Here is a 19,132-nt window from a genome sequence, read left to right on the forward strand (position 1 = left end):
TGTTTTATCACATCTAATTTTCAGGGTCTAGTCCTCCCCTAGGCCCTATAAAATAGATTCTACTCATTCATTCAACAAGTATATATTGTACTCTTATTATGTGTCAGGAACTATACTAAGTGCTGGAGATGTGAGAGTCAACAGAAAACAATGTTCCTGCCTTCATGGAGCTTACAGTCTGGTGAGAAGACACATACAAAACAAACATAAAACTGAAATTGTCCCAAGCACTAAGATAGAGAGGCATCTGGTGCTGAGAATGGGCAGTCAAGCAAATAAGGAAATAAGGTTTGAGGTAAGCTCTAAGAAATAAGTAGAAGCTAACTAGACAACTAAAGAGTAGACAAAGGAAACAGCTTGTGCCAAGGCACTAGGGCTAGAGAGAGGTCAAAGTACATGCAAATCAAAGATCAGTGTGGCAGTGGTCAGGGAAGAAGGTGGTATCAATTGTATTCATGGTCTGCCTGATATCCTATTCCAGAGCCAGAGTTCCTAACCATTTCAGCCTCTCCTGTAGAGGTCTAGCCCAGTCACAGAAGCTGAAAGTCCACAGCTGACGTGCAGTGAAGAGAAAACTTTAAAGACTTAGGTAGGGGTGTTGCGTGCGATTTTCCTAAGAAAGCCTTCCAGGAAACGAATGCAACCTTGAAGATTTGCAGGCATTGGCAGACAGGAGCTAGAAGACCTCCCCTAGATCCTTAACACGAAATGTAGGCTTGACGCAGAAGCCTCTCTTCTTACCCCAAAGCAGACAGGTGAGAGAAGTAACGTGACAGGAGTAAGCGAACTACAACCCCGCCCCCGCCGTTCCTGCCCCACCACTGCGGCGGCGCGCGCCACCTTCCGGAAGCGGAAATGGACAAGAGGTCAGGGTAGGTTTCTCAAGATGGCGGCCTTCAAGGGTCTGGTGTCCGCCTGTGGGCGGCTTTTCCGTGGGCTCCTAGCGGGCCCGGCAGCGACCAGCTCGTCTCGGCTTCCAGCTCGCGGGTTCAGGGAAGGTGAGTCATGCGTACCAGCAACCTCCTGAAATTGAGAAGAGCGGCGGAGATTGCTTCTGCCAGCCCCGGTGCGCCCCTTCCTCCCTTTCCTTCGTGCGATTCTGAAACTTAGGAGGTACCGGCTCCCCAGGCGTGCTTAAAAGCCCCTTCCAGACCCTGGTGCCTTATCTTGATCTCCTGCCCCTTGTGAGTATCCTCACGAGACCGAGGAGGACGAAGAGAAAAGCCTGCTTACTTAGCAGGAACAGAAAAGAAACCTGTCCCAAGGTTCAGAAAAGTTTTTGGAAAGGGTTTTCATGTTAATTCTCCCTTCTATATTCTCCGAATCGCAGTCTCTTTTATTAAAGAGTCTCTGGATCACGAAGGAAGGCCATCTGGGTACCTCCCCGGAGCCTCCCTTTCCACTTTCTCTTCTCAAAATGCTGTGATCTGATGGCGGTTTTCTCTGCCCGGGCCGCTAGTCTCCCTGTGAAGGGGAGGCCAAAGTGGAAAGGACATTGAATAGCTGAGACACAGGCAAATGCAGAATGGCAGTTCAGCTTTTCATTAATCTTAATCTGGGAAAGCGGCCTGAGTCTAGCATCAACTGAGAGCTTACTGAATGCCAAGTGCTATGCTTCAAGCTGTGAAGGAATTCTGGAGACAGAAAATACAGCCTTTTTTCTGAAAAGCTTAGGTTCTAATGAGATTGTGTATATGCACACTCCAATAAATGCAAGTTAGCCTTTTACGTGATGAAGTACAGGGAGACTCAGTTACTAGAAACAGCAAACCCAGTTGGAAGTTTTCATAAAGAGGATGTGTCTTGAGCAGGCTCACAAAAGGATGGAATCTGGCGGAGAGTGAAACGGTCTTTTAGGACATAGCCTTCCTTTGTGTACTCCTGGAAGCAGGAAAGGATGAGTGATGTGCAAAAGAAGAGATGTGGGGTTTTTTGAGGATCTGGCATAGTATTGGGCAGCATATCCTTTAACGAAAGCTGAGAAGTATCCAGTGGAAAAGAGTGATCATTGTTGTCAGAGGGAGCAGAAAAGTCTAAAAAGAAGAGCCTAATGAAGGGGCCATTGGATTTGTCTCAGAAGAGGTCTGTTTGTAGCTTTCAAATAGCAATTTCAATAGAGTGGCAAACAAGGAATCCAGTTTGGAGAATTGAAAGAGATAGTTGATGAAGAAATGGAAATAGCAGGTATGTTTGAAGAATTCAGCCCGTAAGGGGAGTATTTGCTAGAAAAAAAAGTCTGGATACTGCCTGGTTAACTTATCCATTAGTAGACCCATTAATAAAGACACTAAAGAAATCATGCAGATGATAGAAAGAATTTGGATGTTTCATCTGTTCCCATGCTGCAAAATAGGCACATCTCCATACCATTTTGGGGGAGTCTACCAAGTGTCAAACACTATTGGTTACAATTTGCATATTCTTTTGAAATTAAGAGTTGAGGCAGATTTTGCTATCCAGAAAAAAAGGCAAGAGGAATTGTTTTGTTTTAATAACAAATATTTGAAATGAGTCTTAAAGAATGTTTTCAGTTGGAGAGTTTGTGAAATGATGGACTGTAAGCCAGGTACAGTGGTACATATCTTTAATCCCAGCACTTTGGGAGGCCAAGGTGGGAGGATCACTTGGGCTCAGAAATTGGAGTCTAACCTGGGCGACATAGTGAGAACCCCCACCTCTTTAAAAACACGAAAAATGGATCAAATGGGTCTCTGAAGGCCTTCATCTAAATGTTAGGTTGAATTAATGTGATTCTACATGAAGGCACTGCTATATTCTGTATTCTTAAGAATCACCTGTCTTCAGAGCTTTTAAATGAAAACATTTTATTTTGCCATTCTATCCATTATTTGTAAGGCATAAAGTATTGTACATATAGCTAATTTTGACTAGTCTCAGCTGGTATATGTGACACTCAAACAATATTGTATACATAGAATTTAAATGTGTGGGAAAGAAGCTGGGTCTCTTGCTGAAAATATTCAAGCATCTTACTTTTCAAAGTATCAGATAATAATACATGATTTTAGTCAGCTTATGAGGACTGAGCACCAATTTTCCTGTCTATGAAAACTTTCAGTCTAAAGTTTCAACTGGGGGCGGGCAGTTTTGTCCCCCAGGAACAATTGGCCATGTCTGCAGACATTTTTGGTTGTCACAACTGGTACTACTGGCATCGGGGGGGTAGAGGTGAGGGATGCTGCTAAACATAATGCACAAGTCAGTTCCCCACAACAAAGAACCTTCTGGCCCAAAATGGCAGTCCTGCTACTGTTGAGAAAGCCTGGTTTAAAGTTTGACCAGAGAGATACACAAAACCAAAAAAAGATTATTATGGAAAAAGCAAGACTGAAGGAGGACAAAAATAGGAATTGTGACTTACCTGTGCCTGCTTCAAATACTGTGCTAGGTTTTCCACATACATTTATTCAGTTTTCTCAAAAACACCTTAAAGGTGGATATTAACTGTCCTTATTTTTATAAATGAGGAAGTGCAGTCCCAAGGGGTTTAATAGCTTGCCCATGTCTAACATGTCTAATAAGTCATGGAGTTGGAAGTAGAGCCAGCCCTCTTCCCTCTCCACCAGTAACATCACCTTGGTATTCCATGGCAGGGCCTTCCTTAATGTTCCCTCCTTCCCTGAAAGCTCTTAGCAGTTAACTTGCCAAAGACCATTTAGTGCCTTTATGGTTGGCACTGCCAGATTTAGCAAAGACTATATTGGATCTCATTCCTCCCTTATCCCTCTTAGAGTCCTTGTGAAGGAAATGTATTTAAAATAAAATTTTAAAAAATTATGTAAATTAAGTCATGATCTATCAGCCACTTAGAGAAGGGTATATTGAATTAAGCAAAGGCCAAAGGGAATTTGCTTCATCTCTTTCAGTCAGTTAAGAAGGCCTTCTGGAAGACCTAACATTTCAGACAAGGATATGCCTGGCAGGTTGGGCAGTCCCATATAAAAGCTTTGAGAGAGGAGTGAGTTGGCGTCTTTCAAGAATTCAGGGTACATAGTCCAGAGTAACCTGCTAACTCCTCATTCTGAAGCATAGGTCAGAGGGACGTTCCTTCAGGGGTCCAAGGGAAAGAAAGGGAGGTGATGAGGGAACCAGAAACTTCAATGGTAGAATTAAAGATGAACTGGAGGAAGCAGGGCTTGAGGCAGGAAGGTGTTTGCGAAAGGTGGTCAGTGGCCAGAAATGCAAGCACATATCCCAAACATGGCACTCCTCTCCCTGACCCTACATAAGACTATTAGGGCCACTGCCCAGCCATCAGTTACTCCAGTCTTTCCTACTCTGCTTGGGCCCTGGTTTCCACAGATCCTCTCCAAGAGGGACCTTGGTCTCTGGGCACTTCAGCAGTGCCCTGCACTCCTCATCCTTTTTCACTTCCTCTTTTACTAAGCAGTTGGGTCTTTACATGGCTGCAGTTCACTATGTCTGTTCATGTGGCCATCAAGGTTTTTTGCTTTTTCCATGTTTGTTGTTGTTGTTTAAGAGACAGAGTCTTGCTGTGTTGCCCAGGCTGGCCTCTAATTCCTTAGCTCAGGTGATCCTCCTGAGTAGCTGAGACTATAGGTGTCACCCCCTCTCCTCCTTTTGCATTCACTGCAATCTCACCACAATGCCATTTGTTCTAGACTATTATAATTCAGTTATCTTGGACTCCATCCTAGGCAAGTATTTACTGAAGTACTCAAAGGACCTTTTTACAAGGCATGGACTTTATTACAGTCAAGTTCCCATACAGAGTTTAGTTCTTTTCCTCCTGTAGGGCAAAGACTGTGGCTCCTATTCTACTGTAACTCTCCACAGTAGGTAGAACGAAGCTGTACAGTCCACAAGTGCCCGGCAAATGTGTTGCCTCATTTGGGACAAATTATTTCATGTGTATGAGAAGTGCTTATCTGGAAAGATTTTGGCCCTTAGTTCTAGTTTAGAAAACTACTTCATCTCTTTGCTTAGCTTACTAGATACTGCCATATCACAGAACACAAGGGTGATTCCATCTTTTTCTAAACAAGTTTTCTATTAGTGCCTAAATCTCTCAGTCCAGCTTTTCTTAGCCACCCCCACTTCTCTTGAATAGGGAGGCAGCCAGGAACAAAATGGATCTCAGGTTTTGTTTGGTTTTGACACATTTTTGTATGCACGCTGTAAATCAATACTATTTTGATTCCTATCTCCTCTTTCCAGAGGCTTAAAATCTACTAAGGGCCTCCCCAGGCTCCAACAGGGCCTTCTCCTGCACTAAGACACCACCCTGATCGATGTCAGTTCAACGTGAGTTCTCAAGTCATTCCTTCTGGTTTGACAGATTGTCTCTGTTAGATAAGCATCTGCCTATTGTTTTACCCACTGGCTTCTAGTAAGATGATTCACTGGCTCAGAGTTGCTGTGTGGAGGGGGAGCTTGTGAACAGTGGAGCTTGCCAGGGGCTTTGATCTGTTTTCCAGGGACCAGTGGGATGACTTCAGGATTTGGTACTTTGCCGGGAGTGATGTGTGTTTTGTTAGACTTGTTTACCTCATGGTTAGGACCCAAGTGCCTCCACCAAGCAGGGAACCACATGTTTATCCACTTGTGTTTCAGGGCATTGTTCTTCTGCTGACTCCAGTGGTACCAGAACATGTCTCTCCTTTTGTTTCCTTTGGGGATTCTTGGAAACTTTCCCCCCTACTTGTTGCTCAGATTAGGTTGTCTCTCAACTTGGTTTTTGCAAATTTGCAGAGTTGCAGGGTGCCTGGAACCCCTACTGGACTGGGGATGTGCCAGCCTTCTACCTCCCTTCATTTCTCCCCATCCTCCATTTGTAGGTTGATTCTGCAGACTGACGTATTGCAGTGACCTTCCCTCTGCAGCTGTGCTGGCTTCCAGACTGAGGACCACATTGAGTCTCACTCAAATCCCATTCTTGGGTTGGTCTGTGTTCTGTACAAGTAGATCTGTGTGTGGGGTGACGCATTTTCCTTTACACTGAAAAACCTAGGTTGTCTTTGAATTGATTAATAACTACAGTGTTCTCTAGAGAAAGCCTCAGGGCTTTTCTAGTCATTGTTATTCCTTTGTATGTCTGGCGTTGGACACTGAGAGGCTGTCAGGTTGGTTGTTTTGGAGCAGTGAGTCTTTATGAATGGGTTGCCCAGAAGACAAATAAGGGACAATTCCAAGCAGTCTGTGTCCAATTAAGTGTTGGTCACAGAGCTCAGTGATCACAGATGCTGCCATGGGCCTCTGGTTGGGTTACAACTGCCTTTTTCCTTAGATGGTCCCTTCTCTTTTTATTGGTGTGTGTTTGTTTGTTTGAGATGGGGTCTCGCTCTGTCCCTCAGGCCGGAATGCAGTGGCATGATCATGGCTCACTGCAGCCTCAAGCTCCTGGGCTCAAGCAGTCTTCCCATATCACCTTCCCAAGTAGCTGGGATTACAAGTGCATGCCACCATGCCTGGCTAATTTTAGTAATTTTTGTAGGATTTTGCCACGTTGCGCAGACTGGTCTCTTAACTCCTGAGCTCAAGTATTTCTTCCCACCTCAGCCTCCCAAAGTGCTGGGATTACAGGCGTGAGCCACTGTACCCAGTCTGGCTTCTGTCTTTCTAAAGAGACTGTCACCAAGGGAGTATCTTCAAGAACTATCTGATTATATTATCTGAAATGTGGGCTATTGGCTCGGTTCTTCTTCGAATGATGGTTGAAGTTGTCATTCTGCATCTTGGTTAGGTAAGGTAGTAAGAGAGGAAATATATTTAGCCTGACAGATGTGTGCAACTGGTTGTCTTGCCTTCAGGTTCTCTTCTGACTGCCTCTCCTAAATAGGCAAAGCACGGAGGGCCTCCCTCTCCGTTTGGAATGGCAATACTTGAAATTCTTCTTGGACCCAGTATCTTCATGCTCCTTATTCCTACCTGTCCATCAGCCCTCTCCAGTATAGATAATAAAATGCAACCCTGCAAGGAGAAGAGGAGAGGATTTCACTCACGACCCTCAGGATGTGTTCTAGGAGTGAACTTGTCTTTTTGCTCATTCACTGGCGTGCCACTGGAATAGTGTTAGTTCAGTGCTGTATCTTACATTGTTAATTCTTCAAAGCAGAAACCATTCTTATCTGATTCTCTTTGTGTAGGAACACACACTGCTTGGGTACTTTTGAAGGTCTTTTAGATACCACTACCCCACCCTCTTATTGCTAGCCGCTGTAGGACAGGATCTGACCAATCCCTTTGGATAGAACCAAGATAAATCTTTGCATAGAAAGGCAAAAACAGTGTGGAACTCCTTAATCCCATACCAGAGAGGTGATGCCACCTGGGCATCCTGGGCTTGCCCCCACCCCGCCTCAAGGGCATAGAGCCTTGGCACTAGTGGGGTGAACCCTGCGTGCTTTCTGTTCCAGGTGGAGACCATGAGAGAGTACAGACGGAAGGCTGCTTTTTTCCAAATGTGTAGAATTTGAGCTGTTATTTGAAACTCTCTGTTCCTTATTAAATGGCTGACCTAATTTTTCCCCCTTTATCTCTGTAGTGGTGGAGATCCAAGAAGGGAAGACAACTATAGTAAGTATCATTGAGTTGGCCATGTATAACCTCTTTAACACTTGCAGCTGCCTGGCCGCTCCTCTGAGGGAGGGAGGGGCCCAAACTGGATGCCCAGCTCCAGGATCAGCTCCCTCAGTGACCATAATCCCACAGTCTACTATTTTTCAAGCTGTGCGCTATAGTGTGGTTAATCAGGAACAGTTGCTATGCCTAGGCTGAGGTATCTGCTCTTTGATTAAAGTGGCCTTTTGTATAGCAAGGTCTCAGAGGCCTTTGCTGATAAGCTCTTCGGTGGGTGATGAATCAGTTTCCCGAAGGGGAAACTAAGGCATTATTGCACGCCTAGAGAGCCAGAGTAAGTTGACCCAGAGCCAAGAGCCTGGACCTCAGTTCCTTTCTTTTCTGCCTAGAATGACTAAACTACTCCTTAAATGATGCATTTAAAAAGTGACATTCTCCCGGCCCTGGCCTTACTAGCTGGCGCCCTGGCTTGTCTGTTGGTAAGAAAGTTGGAACAATTCTTCATCTACCCACTCCCCGCTTTCGTTCCCTGGGCCCATCCCACCTCCCTTCCTTGGGGAGTCATGGGGCCTAGATTATCCTATAATCCTTAAAAGACAACAACGTTGTTTTCACATGGCCTTCTGCGACTCCACAGAGCTCCCAGAGGCCTCTGTAACTTCCATGTCAACCAGAGATTTAACCCTTTAGGTAGCCAGCCGAGCTCAATCCTTCCCAAGGCAGTCTTATTCCCAGGACAAGTCCATTAGGTTTCCCCCTAGAATGCTCCCTCTGCCTTTCCACTACTTAGCCTTAAAATGGTTCTTTTTAGGGGACAACCCCAGTCCCCTTAGGGTACCTTTTAGGCTTCTTGATTCAAAGCCAAAACAAGCATTCACTCTATAAACTCCACACTGGAGGAAAGAAATACATCTGACTTTTGAGTATAAAGAGTGTTTTTCATGTGGGTCATGAGTCTGCTGTTTGTAGAATAGATGTGGAGGCATTGTGGCCTGTGAGAGCCCTTGGGGAGGGAAGAGCCCATCCGTGCCTTTAGCAGCATGGCCATGGCTGACTGGGCATTATTCTCTCCCCTATGAAATAAGATCAGACACCTCCCTCACTAGATTCTGGATGTTAAGTGAACTAATATATGTGAACCATTCTTAGCACTGAGCTACACATATAATGGGGAGTCAATAAATGTTAATTCTCCCCACCCCCCAACCCCTGACCCACTGCAACCCGCCTCCCAAGGCCTACCATGTACTTGGGAATTTTCTCTAACATCTCAGTTTCTGGCATAGTTGTGATTGCCGTGGCAGAAGGAGGGTAGCAGTGCCCTGCACGGCCAAGTAGTACTTCCAGCCCCTTTCCCTTGTGCCACTTCTCCCCAAAGAGACAGTGTTGCTTCCCTCCCAAAGCCTCTCAGACCCATCCCAGCCTCACTCTCATAACCCATGGCCTCAGTCAGCAAGGCTCTCTAAACTCCCCTCTTGCAACTGGAGCTAATTCCCAGATCGTTGGTTTATTGCGCTTAGTAATTCCAAAACTGTATCACAGGATACAGCCAGCGATAGGGAGGTCATTTGACACTTGGCCTCAGCATGGTTTAAAAGGTGGCATCCAAAATGATAAAAGCAAGGAGCATGACAGGGAAATGTATCCTCCCATCTGTATCGTGTTAGTTTTTCCTTTCTTTTGTAAGACAGAAGGAGTGCCTGCATATCTGCTTATATGGCACAGCCCGGGTTTTTTCAGCCTTGCTATTCCTGGCATTTGGGGCTGAGTAATTCTTTGTTGTGAGGGCTGTCCTGTGCAGTAGAGGATGGTTAGAACATCCCTGCTAGATGCCAGTAGCACTCCCTTCCCCAGATGTGACAATCAAAAATGTCTCCAGACATTGCCAGATGTCCCCTGGGAAGCAAAATCACTTCTGGTTGAGACCCACTGGCATAGCCTTAGCTCTGTAAGATAAAGCTGGGAACTGCATTTTCCCCCTAGGAGGACATGTGGGATGGAAGGGATGCTTTCTTTGGACTCTATATCCCTGTGCCACTTGAAACTTTTTATCATGTGCATGTATTATTTTCCCCCAAAAGCCAGGGAGGGGAAAAAGTATAGTGTTCTGATGCCTTTGTTTTTTCTTTTGAGGAAGGAAAGGTAGCATTCAATTGATACAGCAAACCCCTCCCTCCCTCTTGCCACTGGTATTAAGTTCAGATGGTTTCCATTACCCCTGTAAGCCACCAAACCACATCCCTGTAGCTATCTCAAGGCCTAGCATACAGCAACTACAGAGTAAACACCACAGTTCAGGCAGAGAAACCTCTTAGCTACTCCACAAGAACCCCCAAGGTAAACTTTCACCAGCATTCCCATCATTTTGGGGTTTGTGCAAAGATAATGTGGCTCCACGCAGGCCCTCTCACATTGGCTCTCTTTCTCTGTCTCCTAGATTGAAGGCCGTCTCACAGCAACTCCCAAGGGCAGTCCAAATCCTCCTAACCCCTCTGGCCAGTGCCCCATCTGCCGTTGGAACCTGAAGCACAAGTATAACTATGACGTGAGTCTGGGTACAGAGACACTCAGTTCCGTGTGTCATGAAGCTCTCAGATTCCCTGGTTAACTGGAGCAGTGTCCTCCCGCTTTAGCTACTGCTGCATTTCATGGAACCACCAGAGATGGGAGCATTTTGTCCAGTTGTTCTCAACCCTGGCTGCGCATTGGAATCACCTGGGGAGCTTTAAAAAATAATGATGCAGGCCGGGCGCGGTGGCTCAAGCCTGTAATCCCAGCACTTTGGGAGGCCGAGACCGGTGGATCACAAGGTCAGGAGATCGAGACCATCCTGGCTAACACGTCTCTCCTAAAAAAATACAAAAAAACTAGCCAGGCAAGGTGGCGGGCGCCTGTAGTCCCAGCAACTCGGGAGGCTGAGGCAGGAGAATGGCGTAAACCCGGGAGGCGGAGCTTGCAGTGAGCCGAGATCCGGCCACCGCACTCCAGCCTGGGCGACAGAGTGACACTCCGTCTCAAAAAAATAATGATGATGATGCATGGGCTCCACCAGGTCCTTCCAAGCCACTTCGTAGATGTAGTCTCATTCACTGCAGCTCTCCCTCTGAAGAAGACCCATCACCATCTTCAGTAGCCTGGGAGACTGAGGTCACGGTACAGAATCAGCCTCGGGGGGTGGAGCCTGAGCATTTTTTCAGTGCTCTCCCATGGCTCTAATGAGCAGCCAGGGTTCAGAGCCACTGATTGAGTTTGTGGTCTGGTTGTGCCTCAGACCACTAGGGCCCTTAACTCAGCTCAAAGGGGTTGTCCTCTTGTGGGATGGAATCATGATCTGGGTTTGGCTTTCCTCTTTTATGATGAGGTGTATTTCAACAGACTCTTGGTTCTCACTGTGATCTGGGAACACATCACCCTGTCGTTCTGTATTGGAGCTATAAAGATACCTGATTGCTCAAGCTCTTCTAGTGCAGTCGTTTCCAGGGAAAGAAGAAAGTAGTGAATAATAACAACAAGTGACATTGAGTGCATACTCTGTCAGGCACTGAGTACTTACCTGTTTTAGTTCACTTAGTTTTCACAATAACCCTATGAAGTAGGTACTGGTTTCATCCTCATTTTACAGATGAGGAAATTTGAGGCATGGAGAAGTCAGTGAACTTGCCTCAGATCCCCCAGCTAGTATCAGAACTGGGATACAAACTCCAGGGACGAAAGCCCAGGCAGAGCCTGTGCTCCTAATGACTACGCTACCTCCTCCCCAGAGATGGGGAGGGTGTGGGACTAAGGACACAGCCCTGAAGAAATCCTTACTTGTTCTTCAGAGCTCTCACTGGTGACATGAAGCACCCTATTTTTGGGTTTCAGGTAATTCAGGCTCTGGGCCAGTTTGACCTGTAAGTTGTCCCTATGCCCCTTTGTGGAATAGGATGACTAAAGGCAGAGATCCTGGTCAGGTGATAAGAGCAGGAGAAGCCACATGCCCGTGGGATCTGAACAGAGTGACCCAACTAATCTCGTGGGCTGGAAGCCTTGGCTTGAGGCCACCCTGAGGGGTGGGGGGGTTCTTTCTGTCCTGGGGCCCTTCTCCTGATGGCCGCCTGGAGTAACAGAAAGCAAACACACAGGCAAGGGGCAGTGTTTCCAGCTGCTCACCATGCGGAAGTGAGTGGGGTTGTGGGCATCCTTGGAACCTCAGCTGCTGATAGGAAAGCAAACCCCACACCCGCCCAGCCACCGTAGGGCACTCTTCCTACCAGCTTTTTCCAGGAAACATACTTGGCTCTCTCCAGCAGAAGAAATCTAATCCCGTCTGAGGTAAAGGCTAAAGTTGTTTTTCCTCTTACCCCTTTCCACTCAGAGCACCATTAGCCTGAGCTGCACAAAGCTGTTAGCTTGCTTGGCAGCCTACGGTGGAGGGCTGGGGCCTCCAGCCCAGTTGATTAGCCCTGGATTAATCCAATCCAAATTCTTTTCATCAGATTCTGAAAAGTACAGGGGTGGGAACTGAAGGCCTGGGTCCCTCAGGAACTGTCCAGTGATTAAAACAAATCTGCAGTTATGCAGCAAGGCGCCTGCCAGGGCAGCAAGTTGGTTTGTGGAACTTGACTGCTAAGATTGGCATGCCAGGCACTTGCAGGGAGGGGAATGGTGAGTTTTCTTTAACCCCTTAAGCCATTCTATGAGAATGGGGTCTTGCTATGTTGCTGAGGCTGGTCTCGAACTCCCGAGCTCAAGCAGTCTGGGAATCGTAACCTTTTAGACCTGGCAGGGAAGTGGTCCCTTTTCTTGATTCTGGCTCTGTTTATCTGTTCCTTTGACCTGTCCCAAGCAGCTTGGTGAGCATGTGATGGTCTGAAGGAAGCCCAAGAATCCATTCAGATCTGGTTACAGGGGGCCTAGATCATGTGAGATTAAACTTCACAACCCTAGTTCCATCCTCCTTGGCTTTTATGCCTTCCTAGCACTTCAGAGGGAATGGCAAGAGGTGGAGGGGCTGTTTGCATATACTCTGGCTTGTGGTATATAGACCTTAAGGTCTAAAATGTTACAGGTTTTCCTCTTGTGTGGAAACATATGGCATGCCTCCTAACCCCACCTGAGCAGACATTTTATCCAAGAAAGATGCTTCAGGTTCATAAAAGATTGGTGACACTTCTTGAAGAGTTTCTGTTCTCTAACCTAGTCTATCAGAAGATCTCATGAGGCTAGGTGTAGGGGTGCAATCCCAGAACTCTGGGAGGCCAAGGTGGGCAGATTGAGCCCAGGAGTTCGAGACCAGCTTGGGCAACATAGCGAGACCCCATCTCTAAAAAATTAGCCAGGCGTGGTGGCACGCACCTGTAGTCCCAGCTCCTCAGGAGGCTGAGGTGGGAGGATCACTTGAGCAAGAGATTGGGAGGCAGAGATTGCAGTGACCCAAGATTGCACCACTGTACTCCAGCCTGGGCAACAGAGTGAGCCCTTGCCTTAAAAAAAAAAAAAAAAAAAAAAAAACTCATAGAGAAGCTGGGAGCTCTTGGGGTTGGTAATGGGGTACAGAAAATCTTACTAAGTTGGGATTAACCTTTGTTGGGTGAAGGTAGCAGACCAGTGTGCAAAGCTCTGTGTGGAGGAAGTGATCTCAGCCAGGTTCCCAGGAGACATCAGCCTCCCCTGTAGACCATGAAGCCCTAGCTTCCCAGTATCAAAAGCAAGCCCAGCTGACCCTCATCCCCTATTTTCGGTTTCCACTAGGATGTTCTGCTGCTTAGCCAGTTCATCCGGCCTCATGGAGGCATGCTGCCGCGAAAGATCACAGGCCTATGCCGGGAAGAACACCGCAAGATTGAGGAGTGTGTGAAGATGGCCCACCGAGCAGGTAGAAGGCCCTGGGGACCAAGAGGGGCAGAGGGTTGCAGGCGCTCTCTCCCTACCCGGCTGCCCCATGTTTCAGCCCCTCCTGGAAGAAAAGAGGATATCCAGAGTGTTAATTATACTCACCACCCAATGCCAACCTCCCCACTCCCTTGGGCTTTCCCTCTGGCCCCCTCAGAGCTGCAGAGGGAGCTGCAAAGACTATCCCATCTTCCCCTCACTCAGGTCTATTACCAAATCACAGGCCTCGGCTTCCTGAAGGAGTTGTTCCGAAGAGCAAACCTCAACTCAACCGGTAAGCAAGCCTGGGTGTGAACAACCTGAGCATTCTGTGGGCCCTTAGCCCTCACTGGCTTCCACTGGGGAAGCTATTTGCCGGAAATCATCCCACAGCTCAGGAAAGCTATGGACCTTGGCTGTCTGTTCCATTCCCTGCCAGCTTGAGCATCCACCCCCATCAGTCCACCCCTGCTGCAGTCTTTGCTTCTTCTGTTGCCTTCTTTGCCTCAGCCTCTTTCCTCTGCTGCTGCTTTTGCCTCAGCCTCTTTCCTCCCCTGTAGTGCCCTTAGCAAAGAGGCAAGGAGGGTAGAGGCCTGCTGATTGGGCATTAGAATGTGCTAATCCCCCATTTATGACATCACACTGGGTTGCTATGGGGACGTTAGTACTACTACAAACTTTCAGTATCCCAGCTCTCTCCAGCGCTGGGGTTATTAGAGGACAGAAGGCCTTAGAAATGGGAGGGCCTCCTGGGTTAGTGCCACTGAATAAAGCTGTGCAGGTCGCACACTGGACAACTTCAGGGTAATATCCATGTAGACTAGGTCACAAATAGTGCTCCCCAGAGTTGTACAGTTAACAACCTACACAGTGCCATGCGGCAGCCTAGGAGGCCTTGAGTTCATATAGAGAAGGAGAGGATGGCCCCCACCCCCTGGAATCACTCTGTCTGCCTTTTAGTCTAAGCAGGACCCTGTAGAATGGGGGCAGATTCTTGTCTGACATTCAAGCAGCTGTCCCTTTGCAAGTTCCCTTCTTCCCTCCTCTCTGGCATCAGCACACTCACGTAGTCTTAGATCTCTAGTATCCCCTTGTTGAGAGTAGAGCCAGGTCTATAGAATTGATTTGAGGGGGTTCCTCTTCCCTGCGAATGGCCCTTTCCTCCTGTCCAGCTGGTGGTTCCCAGACTGGAGTGAGGAACATATTAGGTTGGTGCAAAAGTATTTGCAGTGTTTGTCCTTTTTTTAATGGAATTGCTCTCTGTAAGTTATCAAAGATGACTGACACAAAGCAAACGCCTCAGCCCCCAGCAAACCTCCTAGGCTGTTCCCCACCAGAACTCAGGCATGGAGGGTAAGGGGCTGCAGGGGTTGTGGGATGTGGGAATGCAGGGCTTCTTCCTGGTACACTGCCTCTCTGTCCCTGGAGGCTAAGTCAGAGCTGGACCTTTACCAACACCATGCCAGCACCCTGGCTGTGTGTCCATCTCTACCTGCACCCCCCACATTGCTAGCTCAGCCATCTGCCAGCAGCTCTTGGAGAACAGGACATGCTAACCTCTTCCTGTGTCTCCTAACTGTGCTATGGACCATTTGGGGGTTGAGCCCACCCCCTCTGGCTTTTTAAGAGACAGCAGCAGGCCTGAGGACACAATCCATCCTGCCTCAGGCCTTTGAAGCTAGGCCAGGCACCCTCCCATACATCCGGCATCCTTTAACGTGACACAGGATTGATGATGTGTGGGGGCTTGTCGGTTGCAAAAGGCCACCCTGAGCGGGAGAGGGAGTTCAGGCTACGAAGGAAATGGATTCCCTTGCAGGGGAGTCTCGTTTAATGCTGCCATGCATGGGCCCAGGCTCTGCTGGGGCCTGGTAGAGCCATACTTTGTCCCTCCTCCTGCTGCCCCTTCAGGAGAGGTAGGAAGGGGCTGGTTTAGGAAAGAGACTTGGTTCTTGCTAGAGTTGGGGTGTTACCAAAGAGCTGGCTAGAGGCCACCCAGCCCACCCCCTGCCGGCTGGCTGCTCCATGTGGCACAGGCCTCAGGCCCAAGGCCAGCTAAAGCCCAGCTTGCCTCTCCAAGGCACGGGAGAAAGAACAGCTTTAGGGCAGTGGCTCTGGAGAACCTTTTCAGCTTATCCTCTGCATCCCCAAATCTCAATGAGCATCCCTTCTGAGGAGCCTGCTCCCACACCCATCTCTTCATGTACCCCTCTGAAGCCTGGGAGAGGCCAGCAAAGGGGCCATCCCTGGTCCCCTCCCTTTACCTTACTCTTCCGTCACCCAGCACCACCAACCATAGAAAAAGCAGTCTCCTCACACTTGTAATCCCAGCACTTCGGGAGGCCAAGGCGGGTGCATCACTTGAGGTCAGGAGTTCAAGACCAGCCTGGCCAACATGGTGAAACCACGTCTCTACTAAAAATACAAAAATTAGCCAGGCATTGTGGCGGGCACTGTAATCCAAGCTACTCCAGAGGCTGAGAAGCAGGGGAATCGCTTAAACCCAGGAGGCGGAAGTTGCAGTGAGCCGAGATCATGCCACTGCACTCCAGCTTGGGCGACAGAGCGAGACTTTGTCTCAAGAAAAAAAAAAAGCAGTCCCTGTAGCTAGCCTCCTTCACAGTCATCACCCTGGCCAGGGCAGTGATAGTTCCGGGAGACACACGGAAGGCCCTCCCCTCCCTGCCCAGCACACACTTGGAGTTGCAGGTCAGCACCTCCCGCAGCTTCCCCTCAATGCAGGGCTGGCAGCAGAAGACCAAGGTCCAGCAGAGCTCAGCTGAACTGCATAAATCAGCAATCATTTTTTCACTTCTTTTATCTAAGAGTTTTTAGCTAAGGTTATTGATTTTTTTAATAAAAAAACTTTTTCTTTGACGGTCTCTAGAGACAGCTGGGTTGAGCCCCAACCTAGAATGGAGGCAGGGGAGGATTCCTGGCGTTTGTCATGGCTGAGCTTTCAGAATGAAGGATGGGCCTTTCTGGACAGGATCCAAGTTTTATTCTGGACAGAGTAAAACCCAGTCCCAGCCGGCATGAGCCACTTTTCTGGGAACTGTCAGGGCCCTGGCCATCCCCAAAGGAGGCCAAAGGTCCATGGGCGGCAGCCATCTTTCCCCACCCCCCTCCTACTTACAGGAACCTTCCTAGGCTAGGGCCGCGCCCACGGGCCCTTACCCCTTGATTCCCATCACAGGTTGGGTGAGGGGCAGGGGTCTTACACCGGTTATGATACCCTGGGGAGTTCCCTGAAGGCTGGGGTAGCTGAGTGAGCCAAATGGGGAAGAGTAGTGGGTTCCTCCAGGCCCTTACATCAGCTCTTCTCGCCCCATGGTTGAGACCAGAGAGGAATGATCTGCTCTTCAGGCAGCCTCTTTTCCGCATTTTCCTCAGCAAACACACACCAACATTGACGGTTATAAAGATCAAGGGGGCCGGGCACGGTGGCTCACACCTGTAATCCCAGCACTTTGGGAGGCTGAGGCAGGCTGATCACGAGGTCAGGAGATCAAGAGTATCCTAGCCAACATGGCGAAACCCCATCTCTACTAAAAATACAAAATTAGCTGGGTGTGGTGGTGGGCACCTGTAATTCCAGCTACTCAGGAGACTGAGGCAGGAGAATGGCTTGAACCCAGGAAGTGGAGGTTGCATTGAGCCAAGATCACGCCACTGCACTCCAGCCTGGTGACAGAGCAAGACTGTGTCTCAAAAAAAAAAAAAAAAAGATCAAGGGAGCTTGTGGCTCTGGGCTGCCTGACCCTGGCCACACAGGCTTGCGGCAGCAAGAGCCCAGCCCATCTGTTTAGAGGACACTCAGCAGTTACTCCCAGGAAAATCCCTGCACTTCAGGAAAGGGAAACTGGTGAAAGGATTTGCTTGCCCAACCATGGCCTGGCCTGAGGAGGCACTGCTCCACTCTCCCAATTCTAGCTTAGGCCCCCAGCCCTCACAGGCACCTCTTTGTTCTCCCTCCACAGGTACCTGACGCGCTGGGCTCCTGGCTCCGTCAAGCCCATCTACAAAAAAGGCCCCCGCTGGAACAGGGTGCGCATGCCTGTAGGGTCACCCCTTCTGAGGGACAATGTCTGCTACTCAAGAACACCTTGGAAGCTGTATCAGTGACAGAGAGCAGGGCTTCCAGAGTTCCTCCTGCACCTGTGCTGGGGAGTAAGAGGCACACTCATAAGCCCTCGGCCACAACTATACTCCAGACCACGATGGCCTGGCCCCTCCGACATGGATGGACAGGGGACAGTGGGACTAACTTCAGTACCCATGGCTTGCGCAGTAGCAATGCTGGGAGCTAAAGGCAGGCAGGGCAGTTGGGTCCCTTGCCAGCTGCTGTGGGGCTTGGGCCACGCTCAGTGCTGGGGACAGGAGTTTTGCCCAAATGCAATGTCATAAACTGGGCTCGTGGGCTTACCCACGGGGTGTGTGCTCACTGCTTGGGAAGTGCAGGGGGTCCTGGGCACATTTTCAGTTGGGTGCAGAGCGTTGAGTCACTGATCTCTTGGGATGGGGCCAATGAATCAATTGGAAGGAATTCATGGGCCAAACAGGTCCCATCGTCTTCATGACAGCTGTGAGCTCCTTACTCTGGGAGAGCTGCAAGGAGCCAAGGTGGGCTACCTGACACACTTGCCGCTCTCGTGTGAATCCAAGAAACTGTCTTCCTCAAAGGGGCCCTGGTTGTCACCTCCCGCAGCCATTTCACCCATCATTGTCTAGTATCTCTTTCATTAGCACATTCCAACCCTCTGCCACTTGGTTTAGAGATGAGCTCCCTGGCTCAGTGGGCCTTTCAGAACCTGGAACCAGATGGAGGTGGAGATAAGAAAGTAAGATAGAACAGGCGGGCCAAGTTCACTGAAACTTCAGAAAATCATGTTTAGACTCTGTTTTAAAAAATCCAAGCTGGCTCCCATTCTATAGCATGAAGGGCAAGTCCATGTTCTTCTCACCAGTGCCCACGTAGATGTAGCCATAGTGCTTGGTGCGGGGAGCATGGTAGAAGGTGAGGCCTGGCCAGAGCAGGCTGCGCAGCACCACCAGGGCATTGCCTCTCTCCATCTGGATACTCCAGGACCCTGAGAGGAGACAGGCAGGAGGTGAGGCCTGAGTGCTGCTGGAGCCGGAGCTCTGCCCTTTGTGCTGTGGCCCCTGGCAGCCAAGCCCAGGTGCTAAGGTTCCACTGGAGAAAGACCATTTAATTCTCCAGGTGCTTTACTCCGATTGCCTTTTAGCCATTATTCTTTTCATTTTAAGAGACATAGTCTCACTCTGTCGCCCAGGCTGGAGTGCGGTGGTGCAACCACAACTCAACCTCAGCTTTGACTCCTGGGCTCAAGCAATCCTCCCACCTTAGCCTCCAGAGCAGCTGGGACCATGGGCATGTACCACCATACCGAGCTAACTTTTTTGGTTTTTTGTAGAGATGGGGCCTCACTTTGTTGCCCAGGCTGGTCTCAAACTCCTGGGCTCAGGCGATCCTCCCACCTTGACCTCCCAAAGTGCTGGGATTACAGATGTGAGCCACCACACCCAGCCCTTTTAGCCATCTCACTGCTCATTAAAACAACTTTCAGGGGGAGGGCAAAGGAAATGAAAAGAGGTGAAACTCAAACCAGTCTGTTTTGTTCCTGTCAGCAGGTCTAGCTAAAGGTTGAGTTGGGGAGGAGGCTGAATCCACAGGCAGAGGGGAGTTGGGCTGGGCCAA

At 48.9% G+C, this 19,132-nt stretch overlaps 2 protein-coding genes across 6 annotated transcripts in view; one reads left to right on the forward strand and one right to left on the reverse strand.

The window, feature by feature from the left end:
• The first annotated feature begins 747 nt into the window (after positions 1 to 747).
• On the forward strand, positions 748 to 19,039 carry MRPS18A (mitochondrial ribosomal protein S18A). 4 transcript variants are annotated; one of them, XM_023212901.2, is made up of 6 exons: positions 748 to 998; positions 7,526 to 7,557; positions 9,998 to 10,105; positions 13,294 to 13,417; positions 13,639 to 13,708; positions 17,394 to 19,039. In XM_023212901.2, the coding sequence occupies exons 1-6, from the start codon at positions 887 to 889 to the stop codon at positions 17,536 to 17,538; spliced, it is 591 nt and encodes a 196-aa protein (XP_023068669.1). In that variant the 5' UTR covers positions 748 to 886; the 3' UTR covers positions 17,539 to 19,039. The 4 variants fall into 4 exon arrangements, with proteins under 4 accessions (XP_023068669.1, XP_023068671.1, XP_023068668.1 ...); XM_023212903.2 differs by having other exon boundaries at positions 848 to 998; positions 13,658 to 13,708; XM_023212902.1 differs by adding an exon at positions 5,200 to 5,286 and having other exon boundaries at positions 867 to 998; positions 13,294 to 13,708.
• The window catches only part of RSPH9 (radial spoke head component 9), a 31,419-nt gene continuing 22,890 nt past the window's right edge, over positions 10,604 to 19,132 (reverse strand). Inside the window, exon 5 of one of the 2 annotated variants that reach the window (XM_023212899.3) lies at positions 10,604 to 10,702. In XM_023212899.3, coding sequence (XP_023068667.1) covers positions 10,647 to 10,702 — 56 coding nt within the window. In that variant the 3' untranslated portion in view covers positions 10,604 to 10,646. Of the gene's footprint in view, positions 10,703 to 18,283; positions 18,504 to 19,132 lie in introns of those variants that run through there. The other variant, XM_023212898.1, reaches the window with a different exon arrangement.

The sequence above is a fragment of the Piliocolobus tephrosceles genome, chromosome 5 (assembly GCF_002776525.5).
Source record: "Piliocolobus tephrosceles isolate RC106 chromosome 5, ASM277652v3, whole genome shotgun sequence".
Lineage (NCBI taxonomy): Eukaryota > Metazoa > Chordata > Mammalia > Primates > Cercopithecidae > Piliocolobus > Piliocolobus tephrosceles.